Source organism: Leucoraja erinacea, chromosome 45, assembly GCF_028641065.1.
Source record: "Leucoraja erinacea ecotype New England chromosome 45, Leri_hhj_1, whole genome shotgun sequence".
Taxonomy (NCBI): Eukaryota; Metazoa; Chordata; class Chondrichthyes; order Rajiformes; family Rajidae; genus Leucoraja; species Leucoraja erinaceus.
The window spans coordinates 236496-259788 of record NC_073421.1 but is presented as its reverse complement, the minus strand read 5'-3'; the positions used below and the strand labels follow the sequence as shown (position 1 = coordinate 259788).

The following is a 23293-nucleotide window of genomic DNA, read 5'->3' as shown; positions in this document are numbered from 1 at the left end:
GGTATTTGAGGCAGGTACCAATGTAACGTTTAAGAAATATTTAGAGGGATTATGGGCCAAACGCACGCAGGTGGGACTGGTGTAGATGGGACATGTTGGTCGGTGTGGGCAAGTTGGACTGATGGACCTGTTTCCACACTGTGACTCTCAATTTTTATTTCTCTTCTAAGAGGTGCTGTGGAAATGTTTTGCTTCATCTAACGCCTCAACTGCAAGCCACCCGAGCAGCTGAAACACTAGCCTTGAGCACTGCCTCAAATCCTACGGATAGCATTGAGCTCAGAGTCTTCTGCCGATTGTAATTTGTTTGTTATCAATCATTCGTATTTCATCCTCTGAGTCCCAATCATTTTTCTTCCACTTTCTCTGGGAGCCCGGAATTAAATATGAATCTGACATTCTGATGGAAATTTTCACTCATATTACACAAGGAGGGTTTTTTAGATTCAGAAGAACTTAATAAGGTATAACATATCATAAGTTACACATCAAATATTTATGGCAAGCATTGCCAAGAGTGTTTGAATAATGAAACTGGATGCAATACCCCCTTTCTATATTCATATTCCTGGACTCGTTTTATAAACCCTTCAGAAAATAAAATCTACATTATAGTTCTTTGAGCGCTCAGACAGCAAGGTTGGGATTTTAACACCGATGAATGGGGTATTCTAATTCTCTATTATCCTGCATACTGGGTCAGACACAGTGCTGTCTGCTGTTCCAAAAGGCCAGCACGGAGGCACAGTGGTAGAGTTGCTGCCTCACCACGCCGGAGACCCGGGTTCGATCCCGACTGTGGGTGCTCCTACCCGTGACCTGCGTGGGTTTTCTCCGGGTGCTCCGGTTTCCTCCCACGATCCAAAGACGTCCAGGTTTGTAGGTTAATTGGCTTCAGCAAAAATGAGAAACTATCTCTCCTGTGTAGGATAGTGTTGGTGTGCGGGGATCGCTGGTCGGTGCAGACTCGGTGGGCCGAAGGGCCTGTTTCCATGCTGTATCTCTAAAGTCTAAAGTAAATCTCCATCTAGTAAGCCATTTAGAACGGAGACGAGGTAACCCTTTTTCTCACAGAGAGTGGTGAGTCTGTGGAATTCTCTGTCTCAGAGGGCGGTGGAGGCCGGTTCTCTGGATACTTTCAAGAGAGAGCTAGATAGGCTCTTAAAGATAGCAGTCAGGGGATATGGGGAGAAGGCAGGAACGGGGTACTGATTGGGGATGATCAGCCATAATCGCATTGAATGGCGGTGCTGGCTCGAAGGGCCGAATGGCCTCTAGGCCTGCACCTATTGGCTATAGTCTGTTGTCTATTGTCTATTGCCTGGCTGTGTTTGCAATGAAGATAGTTTAGCGGATGAACGACACCAATTCTGGTCTCAGAACACACCGGTGGTCTCACAACGACTGAAGGGCAGGGCCCAGAAACTGCACGAAAACCCGACCCCTCCCAGAGTCACGTGCGCGCGGCTTCTGACCGCAGGGTTCGATGCTGACGAGCACCAGTAGGTGGGGCTACAATAGACACCAAAAGCTGGAGTAACTCAACGGGTCAGGCAGCATCTCTGGAGAAAAGGAATAGTTGACGTTTTGGGTCGGGACCCTTCTGCAAAGTTCTCCTCGCCCCTGTGTCCCACCTGGATTTTGCACCCATGTCTCCTCTCCTCCCTCCCCCCTAAATCCCCACATTCCCTCCTCTGGCTTTACAATTTAATCCATCTAACACTCGCCAGGATTTGTCCCGCCCCCCCCCCCCCCTCCCCCACTACAATTGGTCTGAAGAAGGGTCCCGACCCTAAACGTCATCTATCCGAGTTCTCCAGAGATGCTGCTTGACCCACTGAGTTATAAAGTGATAGTCACTCAGCAGGGAAACAGGCCCTTCGGCCCAACATCGCCCATGCCAACCAACATGCCCTATCTACACTAATCCCACCTGCCTGCGTTTGGCCGATGTGTGTAGCTGTCCAAATGTTTCTTAAACATTGTTATCTTACCAACCTCAACTACCTCCTCCAGCAGCTCATTCCATTTACCATTTACCCACCCCCCTTTGTGTAAAAAAAGTTATCCTTCAGGTTCTTAATTTTTAGTGTTTTCTGAGTCATTGGTAACTGTCACTGTATGTCATGTTGTTACTTGTGGGCGGAGCACCAAGGCAAATTCCTTGTATGTGAATACTTGGCCAATAAACTTACTTACTTACTTATTATATTCACCCCCCCCAACCCCCCTCACCTTAACCCCCATGGCCTCTGGTTCTCGATTCCCCTACCCTGGGTAAAGGAGGAGGGGGGATGGGGAATGGGGGGGGGGGGGGTTGGGGAAAGGGGGGAGGAAGGAGGGGTACTTGGTTGGACAGAGATGAAAAGACATAAGGCGTGAGATAAGAATGGGAGAGATGTGAATGGTCTAATACTCCGTTAATCGGGTATTTTGTGTATTTTTCTGTGGCTGCGTTGACCTTGATGTTGACATGGAGACAGAATCACAGTGATACAGTGTGGAAATGGGCCCTTCGGCCCAACTCGCCCATACCGGCCACACCGGGTCACTGCTCGTGCGGTCGACCGGTCGGTGCAGGGGGTAGCTTTGAATGTTTGTCTCTTCGTTACGTTACGTTACGTGAGTTGCGTGAGTGTTTTGTTTCGTTTTAAGTACACCGGGTATCGATTGACGGTAAATTGCTGCCGTATAGTTTAGTACTTTCGTGATGTGTTTGTGCGGGCGCTGCCACTACCTCACACACACACACACACCGGACCAACCAGCTAACGTTAATTAGCCAGCTAGCTTCTTGCGTTCACTGCTCCAAAGTATGGACTTCACATGGACACTATGGACTCTTATGCTTCTACTGTTCGTCTTGGATTATCTGCCCACTGCATCATATGGATATACTCTTCCGGACAACCAACGGATTACTTACTGCAGGGACTTTTTACTTCAGCTGCAATTACACTCTCACCAAGCCCCTGCCATAGACAAGTTGCCGGAGGAGCTACAATGTAAACTCCCAACCGACCGGACAGGCACCCTGCACAACAATAGAAAGAAGGTAACGAGACGGGGGAGGAAGAAGAAGGGTGGAGTTAAAGCAAGACTTAGGCGAGGAGAAAGTAAGCACCGTGCACTTCCCTCAGTGATCCTTGCTAATGTGCGCTCATTGTGTAACAAGACTGATGAACTGCAAGCTAATGTTTTTCACATGCATGAATACCGGACTGCTTCCATTCTTGCTTTCACTGAAACATGGCTGACTGGGAGTGACAACAGTGACAGCATGCACATAGATGGCTTCGGGTCTCCTGTAAGGTTAGACCGTGATACTGAACTGACTGGCAAGCACCATGGCGGTGGTGTCTGCCTCTACATCAATCCACGCTGGTGCAAAACAGTTGTTGTCAGAGAAGAACTGTGCAACCCTGACATTGAACTCTTGGCTGTCTCCCTGCGTCCCTTCTACATTCCCAGGGAATTCCCACAACTGTTTTTCATTCTGGTTTATATCCACCCCAGAGCAAATGCATCCACTGCTACGGAACATATAAGAAATATGCTCGACAGACTCGAACTGATATCTCCGGACGCCCCCAAATTCATCATGGGTGACTTCAATCACTGTTCAATTGACAAGTCACTTGAAGGATTCTACCAGTATGTCAACTGTACCACCCGTCTAGGGGAAACACTGGACAAATGCTATGGGTCAGTCCCAGACGCCTACAGAGCCGTCTCCCTCCCTCCCATAGGCTCTGCTGACCACAGCAGCATCCTGCTCGTTCCTGCCTACACACATGTGGTAAAGAGAACAGAGGAAGTCATCAAGGACATCAAACAGTGGACACCGGACAGTATTGACAGGCTTCAATAATAATAATAATAATAATAATAATAATCTTATTTATATAGCACATTTTTAGTCAACTTGCATTGATCCCAAAGTGCTTCACATAATTACATTACATTTACACACAGGCAAAGGTGGGTGAAGTGTCACACAACATCACAGCTCAGCCCTGCAGGACTTTATAGTATGGTGTGAAAAGTCTTGTCTTGAGCTAAATATAAGCAAAACCAAGGACATGATTGTGACTTTTCCCCCCCAACAGAGACAGATGGCTGAGGCAGCCACCACTATCATCCAGCAGGAGCCAGTGGAGATAGTGGAGGTATACAAATACCTGGGAACACCCTTGACAACCTGCTAAGGTTTTCCTCTAACATAGAGGAAATCCTTAAAAAGTTCCATCAGAGACAGTACCTACTCAGGAAGCTGAAGTCATTTGGGATTAACAAAGACATTCTCACTACATTCTACTACGCATTCATTGAAAATGTAATAACCTTCTCTTTCACTAGCTGGTTCCACTCCATCACCCTGCAAAACAGAAACCGCCTATTGAATGTGGTCAAGGTCTGCTCAAAAATCATTGAGCAGCCCGTCCGAACTCTCACTGCCCTATGCGACCAACAGTCTGTAAAGTTAACACGCAGGATTCTTCAGGACCCCTCTCACATCCTGTTTCCTGAGTTTGAGTGGCCCCCCTCAGGACGCAGACTCCGCTGTCCGGGTTGCCGGACACAGAGGAGGAAGGCAACCTTCATCCCCAGGGCTGTCCAGCTTTTTAATGCTGATCACTGACTCATGAACATATGAAATGAAATAACCTTCTATATGCACTTTTTAATTGAAGCATTTAGGAAGCACTTTAAAAACTATTGCTATGTGTTGAATGTTGATATGCGGTGTATGTTGTGTGATTGTGCAGTGTGTCTGTGAAATGAGTGTGCTGGTTGATTGTGCAGTATGCGTGCTGCTTATGTTGTTGATTGTGTCCCTTTTAAAAAGCTACTGTAATGCGCCCTTTTAAATTGCCCCTCGGGGACGAATAAAGTGCTTTGAATTGAATTGAATGACCCAGCTACCCTAGTCCCACCTGCCCCCACGCTTGGTCCATATCATTCCAAACCCGTCCTGTCCATGTACCTGTCCAACTGTTTATTAAATGATGGGATTGTTATCTTACTGGCCTCAACTACCTCCTCTGGCAGCTTGTTCCATACACCCTGTGTGAAAAAGTTACCCCTCGGATTCCTATTAAATCTTTTCCCCTTCTCCTTGAACCTGTGTCCTCTGGTCCTCCCCTAACTCTGTGTAAATGACTCTGTGCGTCTAAAAGCATTGACGTCAGCGTTCCTTTCTATGGGTTTTGCTTCGACGTCGACTAAGATGACACCGGTTATATGTGTCACACATACATATTCAGGAGATGCTTAACCTTTGAGTTGGCCTTCACACTCACGAGCACAGATTGTCTTGCTACCTGGAAGAGCTGCTGACTCCGTTCTTGCCAACGACTTAGTAACTACAGGAACTCGCACTCAGACTGTTCCTGAAACACCTTCATTGTCACTTACTCAGTGGGACTTTTTACTTTCCACGCTGAGTTCATTCAAATTAACATTTCACACACCCGTCTGATACTTTTAACAGTGGGAGGAAAAAGTCACAAAGTGCTGGAGTAACTCTGCGGGCCAGGCAGCATCTCTGCAGAAAAAGGATAGGTGACGTTTCTGGGGTTGGGACCATCCGGTTTCCTCCCACACTCTAAAGACGTGCAGGTTTGTAGATAAATTGGCTACGTAAATGTAAAAATTGTCCCTAGTGTGTGTGGGATAGTTAGTGTTAGTGTGCGGGGATCGCTGGTCGGTGTGGACTCGGTGGGTCGAAGGGCCTGTTTCCGCGCTGTATCTCTAAACTAAACTAAACTAATCAGAATCAGAATCACTCTTTATTCACAGAGTATGTTTTGCAACATACGAGGAATTTCACTGGCCAGGTCAGTCATACAATTAAAAGCAACAGATCACTCAAAAACACATTTTAACATGATCATCCACCACAGTGACTCCTCCACATTCCTCACTGTGATGGAAGGCAAAATAAAGTTCAATCTCTTCCCTTCTTCCTCAGTCGTGCGCCTCGAGCCTCCGCTGACGGAACGATCTTGACTCCATTCGGCCCTTCGAGCCAGCACCGCCATTCATTGTGATCATGGCTGATTGTCCCCTATCAATAACCCGTGCCTGCCTTCTCCCCATATCCCTTGACTCCACTAGCCCCTAGAGCTCTATCTAACTCTCTCTTAAATCCATCCAGTGACTTGGCCTCCACTGCCCTCCGTGGCAGGGAATTCCACAAATTCACAACTCTCTGGGTGAAAAAGTTTTTCCTCACCTCAGTATTAAATGACCTCCCCTTTATTCTAAGACTGTGGCCCCTGGTTCTGGACTCACCCAACATTGGGAACATTTTTCCTGCATCTAGCTTGTCCAGTCCTTTTATAATTTTATATGTTTCTATAAGATAAACCCCCCTCATCCTTCTAAACTCCAGTGAATACAAGCCTAGTCTTTTCAATCTTTCCTCATATGACAGTCCCGCCATCCCAGGGATCAATCTGGTGAACCTACGCTGCACTGCCTCAATCACAAGGATGTCCTTCCGTGTATGTAGCTAGCTATCCAGTCTGTAGCCATCTAGCCCTAGTTATACAGGATGTAGCCATCTACAGTAGCTGGCTCAATTGTGATCATGTTTTGTCTTTCTGCTAACTGGTTAGCACGCTACTAAAGTTTTTCACTGTAGCTCGTGAGAATAAATCAATGGGGGGAAAGAATGATATGAGATAGCTATGTAGATTGTAACAACACAGTTGTTACGTATTGCTCCTTTACAGGTGCTCTCCCCTAAATCAACCTTTACAGATGCCTTCCCTACTGCACCATTTAAAGGTGCCCTACTCTAATTCACCATTTAAAGGTGCCCTCCCTTAATTCACCATTTAAAGGTGCCCTCCTCTAATTCACCATTTAAAGGTGCCCTCCCCTAATTCACCATGAGAGAAGGCAGGTACAGGATACTGAGTTAGATGATCAGCCATGATCATATTGAATGTGCAGTGAAATGAAAAGTGGCAATGCTCGCGGATTGTGCAAAAAACAAACTACAAATCAGAATGGAACAGAATCACATGTTCACATATTACATATTTGTGGGAGGAAAAAAACGAAAAAAGAAAAAAAAAACAGCAATTTAAAAAAGATACCACACAATAGAAACATAGAATCATAGAAACATACCTGGTTCAGTAAAGTTAATCCCTGGTGAGATAGGAGTTTACAGTCCGAATTGCCTCTAGGAAGAAACTCCTTCTCATCCTCTCCGTTTTCACAGCATGGCAACGGAGGCGTTTGCCTGACCGTAGCAGCTGGAACAGTCCGTTGCTGGGGTGGAAGGGGTCTCTCATGATCTTGTTGGTCCTGGATTTGCATCTTCTGATGTATAGTTCCCGCAGGGGGTGAGTGAAGTTCCCACTGATACGCTACAATCAAACGCAGTCACTGATTCACTCATCAGGAAGGCTGGCTCCATCCTGGGGTCGGAGTTGGATTCATGAGAGGTTGGTCTCGGAGGGGGAGATGCTCCTCAAACTGCAGAGCATCCTGGACAATACAGCTCCACCCCCCTCCGTGACACACTGGTCAACCAGAGGAGCACCTTCAGCAACACACTGGTTACACAAAGATGCAGCACCAAACGCCACAACCTTCTGAACCTGCAGAATGTTGTAGTCAGCAGGGCAGTACTCTGCATATCGCCAACTTGGACAATTTTACATTTACCAAGCCAATCAACCTACAAACCTGCGCGGCTTTGGAGTGTGGGAGGAAACCGAAGATCTCGGAGAAAACCCACGCAGGTCATGGGGAGAACGTGCAAACTCCGTACAGACAGCACCCGTAGTCAGGATCGAACCTGGGTCTCTGGCGCTGCGTTTTGCTGTAACGCAGCAACTCTACCGCTGAGCCACCGAGATCCTTCTTCCCTGTGGCTATCAAGCTCCTCCTCCTTGTTCTGCCGTGGGTTAGACTCACTCCCCCCCACCCCTCTCACCCTCCCCCCAATCTTTGCACGTCCCCAATCCTTTCCACTCGTCACTTTGATTCCATGTTTGATGCATCTTGTGTTTTATGACGGTTTGCAGAGCAATGTCCGTCCTGGGATACATAACGTTCTATCGTATGGTATCAAATTGTACAATGCTGAGAACTATATTCTGCACTCTGTATCTTCCCCTTTGCTCCACCGACTGTACTTGAGTTTGGTTTATTGCATCTATGTACAGTGTTATCTGATTTGATTGGCGAGCATGCAAAACTAAGCTTCTCTGTTGTTCCATGGTACACATGACAATAATAAACGTAAACCTTCCCTTGCCTGGAGAATTCTTGGCCGCGACAGAACTCGAACGCCTCCTGTGAAGTACGGGACTAGTGGGATTGGTGAGGTGGTCACCCAGTGTTGGATAAGTCGTTAGCGACCTGGACTATCGATCCAGGGATATGAGATTGATTCCCAGTTGAGGAATTTAAACGGGAGTCGTTAAATAAATCTGGGATTAAGGGAGCTAATCTTCCTTCTTCTTATCCTAAAGCTACTGGGTTGCTGTAAAAACTCAACTGTATCGTCAATGTAACAAAATCAGAAAATGCCAGGAGCATTCGGGATGTGGCAATGGCTCAGCTGGCAGAACAGTAGAGTTGTTGCCCTGAAGGCACGGAGAATTATGCCTACCTAACAAATTGAATTGTTAGGTAGGCATAATTCTCCGGGCCTTTCATCCGCAGTACATGTAATATGCGAAGGTCTGTGCAGCCCACACCGTCGATGCTGCTTCAAGCCGGCAATGACAAGGGGAGCTGATGGCAGCTGAAACTCAGCCTTTGCACCGTGGACTGCACAGTACTGCGCAAGTTTCTTGGTGGGTTTTTCAAACATGGGTTCTCATTATTTTAAGAGTATCTTGAGAAACAAAGAGAGAAGAATGGAGTTTGTGGGCAAATGATGTGGTGAGTACATTTCTTTGAGCTATATGTTTTAAAATACCCAACTTCCCGGCAATGAAGACGCTATTTTTAAGCCAGAAATAAGGCGCAAAAATGTACATGAGTCTTGGAGGCCGAAGGTTAGGTTATATGCCAAGAAAGATAGACTTGGTTATCCCTCAGTACAGCAACATCAAGAACTAGCAGCTGATGGGAAGAGGCTGTAACATACAGTGCTGCTGGGGGGGGGAGAGTTCCTTTCACAGCGTATGGGGAGTCTGGACAGGGGTAAAGTTGCGGGGAGGGCAGGAGCGTTGAGAAGGAGGGGGTCGGGGATCATGCCAGCAACCAGCTCAAGAAGAGCGGGTCAGCAGGCGATGGATAACAGGACAGCGGGCGGTGGAGCTTACTCCATGTGTCAGCGCGAGTAACCTCAATTGGTCCCGTGTTCACGCTGACACAGGAGTAAGCTCCACCGCCCGCTGTGGTATTATCCATCGCCCACTGACCCGCTCAGCTCTATGATCTTTGCCCTTGAGCCGGTCCCCTCACTGTTCAGATGGAGAGCACTGCCAGAGGTGAGCTGGCCGGCAGAAGGTGCTGAGGTTCCGGCGGCCGCTCACAACCACCCGAGCTACGTCCCTACCTGGTCACAATGCTGTGGCTCCGCGCCCGGAGCGCCGCGGCAGCGGTGAGTGAGTGAGTTGCTGGCATGATCCCCGACCCCCTCCTTCTCAACGCTCCTGCCCTCCCCGTAACTTTACCCCTGGCCAGACTCCCCACACGCTGTGAAAGGAACTCTCCCCCCAATTGGTCCCTTGAACAAATAATGTCATTCAATAAGATGACAACTGATTTAACTTGTCCCGGTGTGCTCCCGTTTTCCCCACCGTCTCCCCACCTGCCATCACCCTCCACCCCCCACCCATTCAGCCATTCAGAATGGAGGAGATTTGGAATCCGTGGGCAGATTGAATTGTTACTTTCTTTATTTTAATTTTTTTATTTTTTTGAGCATCAGAAATTCTATGTCCCGCCAGCCTTCTTTCAAAATGTAGCAACTCAAAATGGGGGTGCGTCTTCATTGGCGGGACAGCGCTGGAACATCGCGGGGCTGGCGATGCCTTACCGGGGGTCGCCGTCTGGAGCCCGGGGTGCTGGACCTGCTGCACCAACATCATGGAGCTGCGGTTTGCGGAGCTCCCAACGCGGGCGGCGCTGATGGACAGCGCGGGGTCCTGTGACTCTGCCCAGCTCGACCTGTGGACTCAGGAGCTGCAGACTCCGGGAGCGGGAGGCGGCTGATCGGGAGGTCCGGGCCGCTGAGGAGGAGGATGTTCACCGTCGGGGTTCGGCGTCGGCGTTCCACCAGCCCGGCGTGAGGGCCTGAACATCGGGCCACCCGGGGCGGCGACTGCGGGTGCTCGGAAGGCACAGACCACGGATGAACACGGAGGGGAGGCTGGCTGGACTATGGTGCCATCCTCACCTGGGTGCCATTTATGTTATGTTGTGTCGTGGACTTTCTGTGTTTGTGCTTTTTTTTTTTTAATTTTTAAATTTTTTAATTCAATTTCAATTTTATTTTTAATATGTTTTATTATTTATTTATTATTTATTTTTATTATTTTTTTTGTGATTTTTTTTATGATACTGCCTGTAAGGGAAATTCATTTCGCTATCTCAAATTGAGACAATGACAATAAATTTGAATACAATACAATACAATACATTGCCGGGAAATACGGTACTTTATTAGGAGATAAGGCTTTTGAAGACTTTATAACTTACAGAGAGCTTACGGAGAGGAGAACAATCCGCGCATGTGCAGTTTAAGATTTTTTAAGAGCCGACTGACTGCCTACCCTGAGTAATTATTCGCGGCATGTGCCTGTTGTGTAGGATAGGGTTAAGGGGCCTGTCCCACTTAGGCGACTTTTTAGGCGACCACAGATGATGAGGCTATCACCACATGGTCACCAGGGTGTTGCCTGTACGGCCGTGAGTCGTCCCCTCAGTCGCCCAAAGAATCGTAGCAACTTTCTGGTCCCCGCTGGATTTTCAACATGTTGAAACATTTTCGGAGACAGTCGGCGACAGTGAGTTTGACGCCAATGAGCGTAGCGTGACTTCTCCTGATGTAGGCGCTGTCGTAGTTGTCGCCAGGTTAACGTAGGTTGTTGCTGGTGACGACTTCAGTTTTTGTTGTTGTTAAAGTAACGATTCTATTTCAAATTTTATGTCGAAGGGGGATCCAGTTGCTGGTTTTTCAGCGACCTGCTACAACTATGACACTGGCCGGCAGTCACCTAAATATAGCCTAAGTGGGACAGGCCCTTTAGTGTGTGGGGATCGCTGGTCGGTGCAGACTCGGTGGGCCGAAGGGCCTGTTTCCGCGCTGTATCTCTAAACTAAACTAAATAATTGGTTCAGTATTTAGCGACGTATGCTATCGATCCAGAGTTCGATTCTCAGTTGAAGAATTTAAATTCAGGTAATTAAATAAATCCTGGATTAAGGAGCTAATCTTGCTCTTGCTGATCCTAAAGCTACTGAGTTCTAGTAAAAACCCAAATGGATTATGAATAGAACTAAAATTAGCAAATGCCAGGAACATTCCGGATGATGCAATGACTCAACAGGTAGAACTTGTTGGCTTTCGACAGGTTCCTGAGGAGGTTTATGAGAATGATCCCAAGTTCACAAATCCACAAGTTATAGGAGAATTAGGCCATTCGGCCCGTCGAGTCCATTCCATCATTCAATCATGGCTGATCTCTGCCTCCTAATCCAATTTTCCTGCCTTCTCCCCATAACCCTCGAAACCCGTTCTAATCAAGAATTTGTCTATCTCTGCCTTAAATATATCCACTGACTTGGCCTCCACAGCCCTCTGTGGCAATAAGTTCCACAGATTCACCACCCTCTGACTAAAGAAGTTCCTCCTCACCACCTTTCTAAAAGAGCGCCCTTTAATTCTGAGGCTGTGACCTCTGGTCCTAGACTCTCCCACTAGTGGAAACCTCCTTTCTACATCCACTCTATCTATGCTCTTCATTATTCTGTAAGTTTCAATGAAGACCCCTTTCCATATAACCATATAACAATTACAGCATGAAAACAGGCCATCTCTGCCCTTCAAGTCCGTGCCGAACACTTACTCTCACCTAGTCCCATCTACCTGCACTCATACCATATCCCCTCCATTCCTTTCCCGTCCATATGCCTATCCAATTTATTTTTAAATGATAAAAACGAACCTGCCTCCACCACCTTCACTGGAAGCTCATTCCACACAGCCACCACTCTCTGAGTAACGAAGTTCCTCCTCATGTTACCCCTAAACTTCTGTCCCTTAATTCTTAAATCATGTCCTCTTGTTTAAATCTTCCCTACTCTCAATGGGAAAAGCTTATCCACGTCAACTCTGTCTATCCCTCTCATCATTTTAAAGACCTCTATCAAGTCTCCCCTTAACCTTCTGCGCTCCAAAGAATAAAGACCTAACTTGTTTAACCTTTCTCTGTAACTTAGTTGTTGAAACCCAGGCAACATTCTAGTAAATCTCCTCTGTACTCTCTCTATTTTGTTGACATCCTTCCTATAATTGGGCGACCAAAATTGTACACCATACTCCAGATTTGGCCTCACCAATGCCTTCTACAATTTTAACATTACATCCCAGCTTCTATACTCAATGCTCTGATTTATAAAGGCCAGCACACCAAAAGCTTTCTTTACCACCCTATCTACATGAGATTACACTTTCAGGGAACTATGCACAGTTATTCCCAGATCCCTCTGTTCACCTGCATTCCTCAATTCGCTACCATTTACTATTTTGATTTGTCCTGCCCAGATGTAGCACCTCACACTTATCAGCATTAAACTCCATCTACCATCTTTCAGCCCACTCTTCCAAATGGCCTAAATCTCTCTGTAGACTTTGAAAATCTACAACCTCCTACCTTCTAACCTTCAACCTTCAACCTTCTAAACTCCAGCGAGTAGAGGCCCAGTGCTGTCAAACACTCATCATACCCCAGGGATGACTGGGTTAGCGTGATGAGCATTTGACAACACTTGGCCTGCACTCGCTGGAGTTTAGAAGGATGAGGGGGAGATCTCATAGAAACTTACTGAATAGTAAAAGGCCTGGATAGAGTAAAAACATAGAAACATAGACAATAGGTGCAGGAGTAGGCCATTCGGCCCTTCGAGCCTGCACCGCCATTCAATATGATCATGGCTGATCATCCAACTCAGTATCCCGTACCTGCCTTCTCTCCATACCCCCCTGATCCCCTTAGCCACAAGGGCCACATCTAACTCCCTCTTAAATATAGCCAATGAACTGGCCTCAACTACCTTCTGTGGCAGAGAATTCCAGAGATTCACCACTCTCTGCGTGAAAAATGTTTTCCTCATCTCGGTCCTAAAAGATTTTCCCCTTCATCCTTAAACTGTGACCCCTTGTTCTGGACTTCCCCAACATCGGAAACAATCTTCCTGCATCTAGCCTGTCCAACCCCTTAAGAATTTTGTACGTTTCTATAAGATCCCCCCTCAATCTTCTAAATTCTAGTGAGTACAAGCCGAGTCTATCCAGTCTTTCTTCATATGAAAGTCCTGACATCCCAGGAATCAGTCAGTAGATGTGGAGAGGTTGTTTCCACTAGTGCAAGAGTCTAAGACCAGAGGCCAAGCCTCAGAGTAAAAGGATGTACCTTTAAAAAGGAGATGAGGATGAATTTCTTTAATCAGCGGGTGGTGAATCTGGGATTCATTGCCACAGAAAGCTGTGGAGGCCTATTGATGGATATTTTTAAGGTGAAAGTAGAAATATAAAAATTAGGTGCAGGAGTAGGCCATTCGGCCCTTCGAGCCTGCACCGCCATTCAATATGATCATGGCTGATCATCCAACTCAGTATCCCGTACCTGCCTTCTCTCCATACCCCCTGATCCCCTTAGCCACAAGGGCCACATCTAACTCCCTCTTAAATATAGCCAATGAACTGGCCTCAACTACCCTCTGTGGCAGAGAGTTCCAGAGATTCACCACTCTCTGTGTGAAAAAAGTTCTTCTCATCTCGGTTTTAAAGGATTTCCCCCTTATCCTTAAGCTGTGACCCCTTGTCCTGAACTTCCCTAACATCGGGAACAATCTTCCTGCATCTAGCCTGTCCAACCCCTTAAGAATTTTGTAAGTTTCTATAAGATCCCCTCTCAATCTTCTAAATTCTAGAGAATATAAACCAAGTCTATCCAGCCTTTCTTCATAAGACAGTCCTGACATCCCAGGAATCAGTCTGGTGAACCGTCTCTGCACTCCCTCTATGGCAATAATGTCCTTCCTCAGATTTGGAGACCAAAACTGTACGCAATACTCCAGGTGTGGTCTCACCAAGACCCTGTACAACTGCAGTAGAACCTCCCTGCTCCTATACTCAAATCCTTTTGCAATGATTTCTGAAGATTGATAGATTCCTGATTAGTACAGGTATCGGTGGTTATGGGGAGAAGCCAGAAAAATTGGGTTGAGAGGGAAAGATAGATCAGCTGTGATTGAATGGTGTAGTAGATTTGATGGGCCGAATGGCCTAATTCTGCTCCCATCACGTATGAACTTGGGACCAATGATGTCCTTGGGCCACTACCCATGTGGAGTTAGCACATCCTCCTTGTAATTAGTGGGCCGAAGGGCCTGTTTCCTAGCTGTATATCCAAACTGTTTGTAGAGTCTCAGCCACAGTTTAAGAATAAGGGGTAAGCCATTTAGAACGGAGGTGAGGAAAAACGTTTTCACCCAGAGAGTTGTGAAATCTGTGGAATTCTCTGCCTCAGCAGGCAGTGGATGATGATTCTCTGGATGCTCTCAAGAGAGAGTTGGATGGAACTCTTAGAAACATAGAAACATAGAAATTAGGTGCAGGAGTAGGCCATTCGGCCCTTCGAGCCTGCACCGCCATTCAATATGATCATGGCTGATCATCCAACTCAGTATCCCGTTCCTGCCTTCTCTCCATACCCCCTGATCCCTTTAGCCACAAGGGCCACATCTAACTCCCTCTTAAATATAGCCAATGAACTGGCCTCAACTACCTTCTGTGGCAGTTAAAGAGGGTCAGAGGATATGGGGAGAAGGCAGGAACGGGGTACTGATTGGGGATGATCAGCCATGATCACCGTGAATGGCGGTGCTGGCTCGAAGGGTCGAATGGCCTACTCCTGCACCTATTGTCTATTGTCTATTAATAGTCTGTTGATATTTTCTACAATGGAAGCCGGTGAGAGAATTCGGTGACAAGTTGAATCTCTTCAGACTTCTAGAAAAGTAGAGGATCTAGTTTAGTTTATGTCCCGTGTATCGAGGTACAGTGAAAAGCCTTCGTTGTGTGCTAACCAGTCAGCGGAAAGACAATACATGATTACAATCGAGTCAACCACGGTGTACAGATACAGAATATAGGGAATGACGTGAATGCGTTTAGTGCAAGACCCGACAGTCTCGGTCTCGTCCCGAAACGTCACCTATTCCTTCGCTCCATAGATGCTGCCTCACCCGCTGAGTTTCTCCAGCAATTTTGTCTACCTTCGATTTTACCGTGAAACTTACAAAATTCTTAAGGGGTTGGACAGGCTAGATGCAGGAAGATTGTTCCCGATGTTAGGGAAGTCCAGGACAAGGGGTCACAGCTTAAGGATAAGGGGGAAATCCTTTAAAACCGAACTTTGAGAAGAACTTTTTTCACACAGAGAGTGGTGAATCTCTGGAACTCTCTGCCACAGAGGGTAGTTGAGGCCAGTTCATTGGCTATATTTAAGAGGGAGTTAGATGTGGCCCTTGTGGCTAAGGGGATTAGGGGGTATGGAGAGAAGGCAGGTACGGGATACTGAGTTGGATGATCAGCCATGATCATATTGAATGGCGGTGCATGCTCGAAGGGCCGAATGGCCTACTCCTGCACCTAATTTCTATGTTTCTATGTTTTCCAGCATCTGCAGTTCTTTCTTAAACAGCAGGGTTAAGAATTGGCATTTAGACAGTGTTACATTATAGAGGCAGACTTTAAGCTCATTGCAACTTTGGAGCCAATTTACCGGTTGTTACAAACTGAATTTTATTAGCAAAAGGTATGAATTAAACAATAGCTGATTTGCCTTGACATTTGTGGAAACATTAAGTCTCTATCCTGCCTTCTATTTCCATCCGATTAAGTCGAATGTTTTTTTTTGTTAAAGTTTGTATTTTTTCATTTGTAGGTTTGTATTATTGCAGAGCAGGTGAAGTTAATGTTTAATGGATCCGGCTGACCTTCTAAGCTATTTTGATTAGATTTCTGTTCAGTTTGCAACTACGAAATGATTGACAGCGAATCATGCCGGTGCATAAGAATGAGAAATAATGCATTAAATATTTAGTACAAAATACCAGAGTGATTTGATGTAAATGTGATTGTGTTGATTCCTGTCTTTGTATAGGTCGATATATACATACACACATATACACACATATGTGTCGGGGTGGGTGTGAGTTACTCCTGCACTCTGTGACACGTCACCTATCCATGTTCTCCGCAGATGCTGCCTGACCCACTGAGTTATGGTGCAGCAGCATCTATGGAGCGAAGGAAATAGGCAACGTTTCGGGGCCGAAATAGGCAACGTTTCCTTATGGAAATAGGCAACGTTTCGGGGCCGAAATCCTTATGGAAATAGGCAACGTTTCAGGCCGAAACCCTTCCGGGTTTCGGCCCGAAACGTTGCCTATTTCCTTAGCTCCAAAGATGCTGCCTGACCCGCTGAGTTACTCCAGCACTCTGTGAAACGTCACCTATCCATATACACACATATGTGTCGGGGTGGGTGTGTGTGTGTGTGTATATATATATGTACACACACATACAGTGCATTCAGAAAATATCCAGACCCATTCACTTTTTCCCCAATTTGTTACGTTACAGCCTTTCTCTAAAATTGATTAAATTCATTTTTTTAATCATCAATCTACACACAATACCCCAGAATAAAAAAAGCAAAAACAGGTCTTTAGAATGTTTGCAAAGTAATTAAAAAGAAATACCGGAAATATCACATTTACATAATTATTCAGACCCTTTGCTATGATGCTCAAAGTTGAGTTTAGGTGCATCCTGTTTCTATTGATTATCCTTGAGATGTTTCTACAACTTGATTGGAGTCCACCAGTGGTAAATTAAATTGATTGGACATGATTTGGAAAGGCACATACCTGTCTTTATAAGGTCCCACAGTTGACAGTGCATGTCAGAGCAAAAACCAAGCCATGAAGATGAAGGAATTGTCCGTAGACCTCTGAGACAGGATTGTGTTGAGACAGATCTGGGGCATGGTATAAAACATTTTCTGCAGCATTGCAGGTCCCGAAGAGCACAGTGGCCTCCGTCATTCCTAAATGGAAGAACTTTGGAACCACCAGGACTCTTCATTGAGCTGGCTGCCCGGACAAACTGAGCATTCGGGGGAGAAGGGCCTTGGTCAGTGAGGTGACCAAGAACCTGATGGTCACTCTGACAGAGCTCCAGAGTTCCTCTGTGGAGATGGGGGAACTTTGCAGGAGGGCAACTATATCTGCAACACTCCACCAATCAGGCCTTTATGGTAGAATGGCCAGATGGAAGCCACTCCTCAGTAAAAGGCACATGACAGCCCACCTGGAGTTTGCCAAAAGGCACCTAAAGGACTCTCAGACCATGAGAAACAAGATTCTCTGGTCTGATGAAACCAAGATTGAACTCTTTGGCCTGAATGCCAAGCATCACGTCTGGAGGAAACCAGGCACCGCTCATCACCTGGCCAATACCATACCTACGGTGAAGCATGGTGGTGGCAGCATCATGCTGTGGGGATGTTTTTCAGCGGCAGGAACTGGGAGACTAGTCAGGATCGAGGGAAAGATGAACGGAGCAAAGTACAGAGAGATCCTTGATGAAAACCTGCTCCAGAACGTTCTGGATCTCAGACTGGGGCGGAGGTTCACCTTCCAACAGGACAACGACCCTAAGCACACAGCCAAGACAACGCAGGAGTGGCTTTGTGACAAGTCTGTAAATGTCCTTGAGTGGCCCAACCGGAGCCCAGACTTGAACCCGATCGAACATCTCTGGAGGAACCTGAAAATAGCTGTGGATCGACGCTCCCCATCCAACCCGACAGAGCTTGAGAGGATCTGCAGAGAAGAATGGGAGAAATGACCCAAATACAGGTGTGCCAAGCTTGTAGCGTCATACCCAAGAAGACTTGAGGCTGTAATTGCTGCCAAAGGTGCCTCAACAAGGTACTAAGTAAAGGGTCTGAATACTTATGTAAATCTGATATTTGTTATTTATTTTTAATTACTATGCAAACATTTCTAAACCTGTTTTGGCTTTTTTATTATGGGGTATTGTGTGTAGATTGATGATTAAAAAAATGGATTTAATCCATTTTAGAATAAGGCTGTAACGTAACAAGATGTGGAAAAAGTGAAGGGGTCTGAATACTTTCTGAATGTGCTGTGTGTACAAACACAGGAATCAAAATGGTCCTGTTTAAACCACACATACAAGCTGGAATGCTCCATGAGTAACTGCAAATGCTGGTCAATGAACAAAAGGACACAGAGTGCTGGAGTAACTCAGCGGGTCTGGCAGCATCTCTGGAGAAAACGAATAGGTGATGTTTTGGGTCGAGATCCTTCAGGAAGGGTCCCAACTCAAACGTCACCTATCCATGTTCTCCACAGATGCTGCCTGACCCGCTGAGTTACTCCAGCACTCTGTGAAACGTCACCTATCCATGTTCTCCGCAGATGCTGCCTGACCCACTGAATTATGGTGCAGCAGCATCTATGGAGCGAAGGAAATGGGCAACGTTTCGGGGTCGAAATCCTTATGGAAATAGGCAACGTTTCGGGCCGAAACCCTTCTGGGTTTCGGCCCGAAACGTTGCCTATTTCCTTAGCTCCATAGATGCTGCCTGACCCTCTGAGTTACTCCAGCACTCTGTGAAACGTCACCTATCCATGTTCTCCACAGATGCTGCCTGACCCGCTGAGTTATGGTGCAGCAGCATCTATGGAGCGAAGGAAATAGGCAACGTTTCGGGGGCCGAAATCCTTATGGAAATAGGCAACGTTTCAGGCCGAAACCCTTCCGGGTTTCGGCCCGAAACGTTGCCTATTTCCTTATCTCCATAGATGCTGCCTGACCCGCTGAGTTACTCCAGCACTCTGTGAAACGTCACCTATCCATGTTCTCCACAGATGCTGCCTGACCCGCTGAGTTACTCCAGCACTCTGTGAAACGTCACCTATCCATGTTCTCCACAGATGCTGCCTGACCCGCTGAGTTGTTCCTTTTGTCATCCAAATGAGCTGAAAAATATATTCAAGTATTGCTTCACAACTGCCTGACGTACAGTGCCATCAGGATCAGGCATTAGGATTGGGATAGAAAATAGGTCGGATGTTGCATGTAAGTAATTCAATTCTGTGCTGATACGAAATATAATTTCTGTGCGATGCCCTGACACGTGTTCCATGCACCAACACTCTGGCTGAGTTGAATAACAATGCCTGATTGTATTAGCTAAAATAACAATCTCGCCTTTCAAACGTGTAACTCTATTCTTGTGCTACGTAATCTGTGGCTGACAGATCATCTATCCTTTATTACACAACGCTAATGCACTGTTCAGTTACATGTTCTTTATTTATTTTATTTTCATTGGAAGCAATTGTACGGAGATAAAACATTCGGCATCGGAAATGATACCCTTGATTTTTAAACCTTGTAACCTCAATTATGAAAATGAAAAAAGAAAAGAAAAAAGAAAACACGAAAGACAAAAAGTAGAAAGTGAAAAGATATGTCTTAGAATAAAGGGGAGGTCATTTAAGACTGAGGTGAGGAAAAATAAATTCACCCAGAGAGTTGTGAATTTATGGAATTCCCTGCCACAGAGGGCAGTGGAGGCCAAGTCACTGGATGGATTTAAGAGAGAGTTAGATAGAGCTCTAGGGGCTAGTGGAGTCAAGGGTTACGGGGAGAAGGCAGGCACGGGTTATTGATTGGGGCCGATCAGCCATGATCACAATGAATGGCGGTGCTGGCTCAAAGGGCCGAATGGCCTCCTCCTGCACCTATATTTCTATGTTTCTATGAAACCCATCCGGTCACAAGGAGAACGTGCAAACTCCTCACGGGCAGCAACCGAGGTCAGGACAGAAACCTGGTCTCTGGCGCTGTGAGGCATGGGCTCTACCAGCTCTGCCAGTCTTTGTTTCAATGTCACACTACAGGTCAACTGAAGAGAGATTATGGGTTTCTGTGGCCTCTTCCTGCACCTATTGTCTATGTTTCTAGATTGAAGAACAAAAGAGAATCCCCCCCACCTTCCCCGCCCGCCTCACCCCACCCACCATCGGATTTAAATTTAAATTAGTGTTGCACCGTGCTATTGTTGTCAGAATTCGGTAAAGGGTGTCCATGTCTAAAGAAATTGATCTGTTTTTCCCTCCAAGACTAGCCTAATATTTTCCAAATGTAGTGTCTTTCAGTTACATTTTAATGTATTGTATTGTATATCTTTATTGTCATTTCCTGAGTATTCACATACCCAGAGGAAACAAAAAAACGTTGCTCATTTTAGAGTCTAGACTAGAGTCTAGACTTTAGACTAGAGTCTAGACTTGAGCGATACAGCGCGGAAACAGTCCACGCTGACCAGTGATCACCCCATGCATTAGCCCTACCCTGCACACCGTAGGGACAATTTACAATTTTACCGAAGTCAAATAACCTACAACCCTGAGATAGACACATTAAATGCTGGGGTAACTCAGCGGGTCAGGCAGCATCTCTGGAGAAGAGGAATAGATGATGTTTCGGGTCGAGACCCTTCTTCAGACTGAGAGTCCATGGGAAAGGGAAACGACTTAACCTACAAACCTGCACGTCTTTAGAGTGAGGGGAGGAAACTGGAGCTCCCGGCAAAAACCCACACAGTGTCACGCCATGTCTTCAGTGCTTGATACTGACTTTGTTCTATAGAGATCGGGTGAAGGTTAAACTAGGGAAGGATCCATTGTGATTTGAGCAGAGGTAATGAATATCTGAGGAAGGATGTGCTGGCTCTGGAGAGGGCCCAGAGGAGGTTTACAAGAATGAACCCTGGAATGAGTAGGTCCTGGCACTGGGCCTGTGCTCGCTGGAGTTTAGAAGAATGAGGGGGGACCTCTTTGAAACATACAGGGTAGTGAAAGGCCTGGATAGAGTGGATGTGGAGAGGATGTTTCCACTAGTGGGAGAGTGTAAGACGAGAGGTCACAACCTCAGAATTAAAGGACGCTCTTTTAGGAAGGAGATGAGGAGAAATTTAATTAGTCAGAGGGTGGTGAATCTGTGGAATTCTCTGCCGCAGAAGGCTGTGGAGGCCAATTCACTGGATGTTTTTAAGAGAGAGTTAATGGCCTGTCCCACTCTACGAGGTAATTCAAGAGTTGTCCCGATGTTTCGCCTGATTCGAACTCGGAGATTTACGGTAATGGCCGTTCGTAAGTACTCGCGGCTCTCGTGGACATTTTTCGCATTGAAAAACTTCCCAAGTTACCGCATTTCCCGAGTACCTGCCGTTAGCATTACGAGCCGCTACGAGATATCCACGAGCTCCGACGTAGCTGCTGCGTACATTCTACGTACTTACCACGAGTTTGATTTTTTTTTTTAAACTCTGGAGACTTTTTGAGTTACCTTGTACAGTGGGACAGGTCCTTTAGATAGAGCTCTTAGGGCAAATGTAATCGGGAGATATGGGGAGAAAGCAGGAACGGGGTACTGATTTTGAATGATCAGCCGTGATCATATTGAATGGCGGTGCAGGCTCGAAGGGCTGAATGGTCTACTCTTGCACCTATTTTCGATGTTTCTATGTTTCAGAGTCTGAAGAAGGGTCTCGATCCAAAACGTTACCCATTCCTTCTCTCCAGGGATGCTGCCTGTCCCGCTGAGTTAAGGGCCTGTCCCACCAGCGTGCGACTGCACGTGGTGAGCGTGACCAAACTGGAAGCGGGGGCCGCGCGGAGGTTGAATGATCCTGTATAAGTTGACGTGAAGTTCGAGCGAAGTCCGCGGGATGTTCGCGCTAGGCTTACTCCGTCAAGACGCTGCGTACGGTATCGAGACGCGACGCACGCCCGTCGAGACGCTGTGTACGGCCTCAATGCCGCTGCGGGCCGGCAGGCTGTTGCCGCGCAGAATTTTTGAACACGGTCAGTTTTTCGGAGCCCCGCGCGATGTCGGGACCAGCTCCGCACAACTCCATACGGCTCCGGCGATCGAAGTGGGACCGGCCCCGCGAGGCCGTACGGCTCAAGCGACCACGTTGGGTCGCGCTAGACGTATGTAATCGCATGCTTGTGGGACAGGCCCTTGACTCCAGCATTTTGAGTGTCTTCGGTGTAAACCGGCATCTGTAGCTCCTTCCTGCACATACAGTTCTACAGCATGGAGCCAGGCTCTTCTGCCCGACTCGAGGACACTGGACTTTGTCTATGGAGCTCTCCTGATTCCTGTCCTGATACCATTATTAAAACCCGCCCTTCTTTAAGCCGCTGGCTGCTTTATTTCCAGAGTGGCCGCACAAAATAATTGATCCGATGACTGCTGTGGATGGCCGGCTTCATTGCAACTTCCTTCCAATGGAGAAAAGGTTGCAGTGAATCGTCCGATCAGCAGAGAAGGCTATTGGCTGCAACCTTCCCTCCATTGACGAACTGTACACTGCAAGGGCCAGGAAGCGAGCGGGCAAGATCATCTCTGACCCCTCTCACCCTGGCCACAAACTCTTTGAATCACTTCCCTCTGGAAGGCGACTCCGGACTGTCAAAGCTGCCACAGCCAGACATAAAAACAGTTTTTATCCACGAGTAGTTGCTCTACTCAACAGCCAAAAATCTGTAGCCTCCCTTTGATCTGGTATTTTATCAATAATGTTTTATTATTAATGTTTAGTGTTTTATGTTTTATTCTTAATTGTTTACTGTAGGTCATTGTAAGTAAGTTTATTGGCCAAGTATTCACATACAAGGAATTTGCCTTGGTGCTCCGCCCACAAGTAACAACATGGCACACAATGACAGTTACGAATGACTCAGAAAACACTAATAATAATAAAACATTAATGATAAAACTCCATTGATCAAACATGTGAACCAACAAAATGGAGCGGAGCACCAAGGCAAATTCCTTGTATGTGTACATACGTGGCCAATAAACTAATCCATTCATTCATGATGTATGGGCTCCTCTTGTTGTGTAGTATTTCCGATGTCAGGGTTATATGTCAGACTGAAACTTCCCACGACTTCTCCGTACCTAAATCCA

The 23293-nt window shown here is 46.5% G+C and overlaps 1 protein-coding gene across 1 annotated transcript in view; it reads left to right on the top strand.

Moving 5' to 3' along the window:
• The window catches only part of pudp (pseudouridine 5'-phosphatase), a 104213-nt gene extending 84597 nt beyond the window's left edge, over positions 1-19616 (top strand). Inside the window, exon 4 of the mRNA XM_055664816.1 lies at positions 19240-19616. Within this exon, the coding sequence (XP_055520791.1) occupies positions 19240-19323 (84 nt within the window). The 3' untranslated portion in view covers positions 19324-19616. The remainder of the gene's footprint in view (positions 1-19239) is intronic.
• The last annotated feature ends 3677 nt before the right edge of the window (positions 19617-23293 follow it).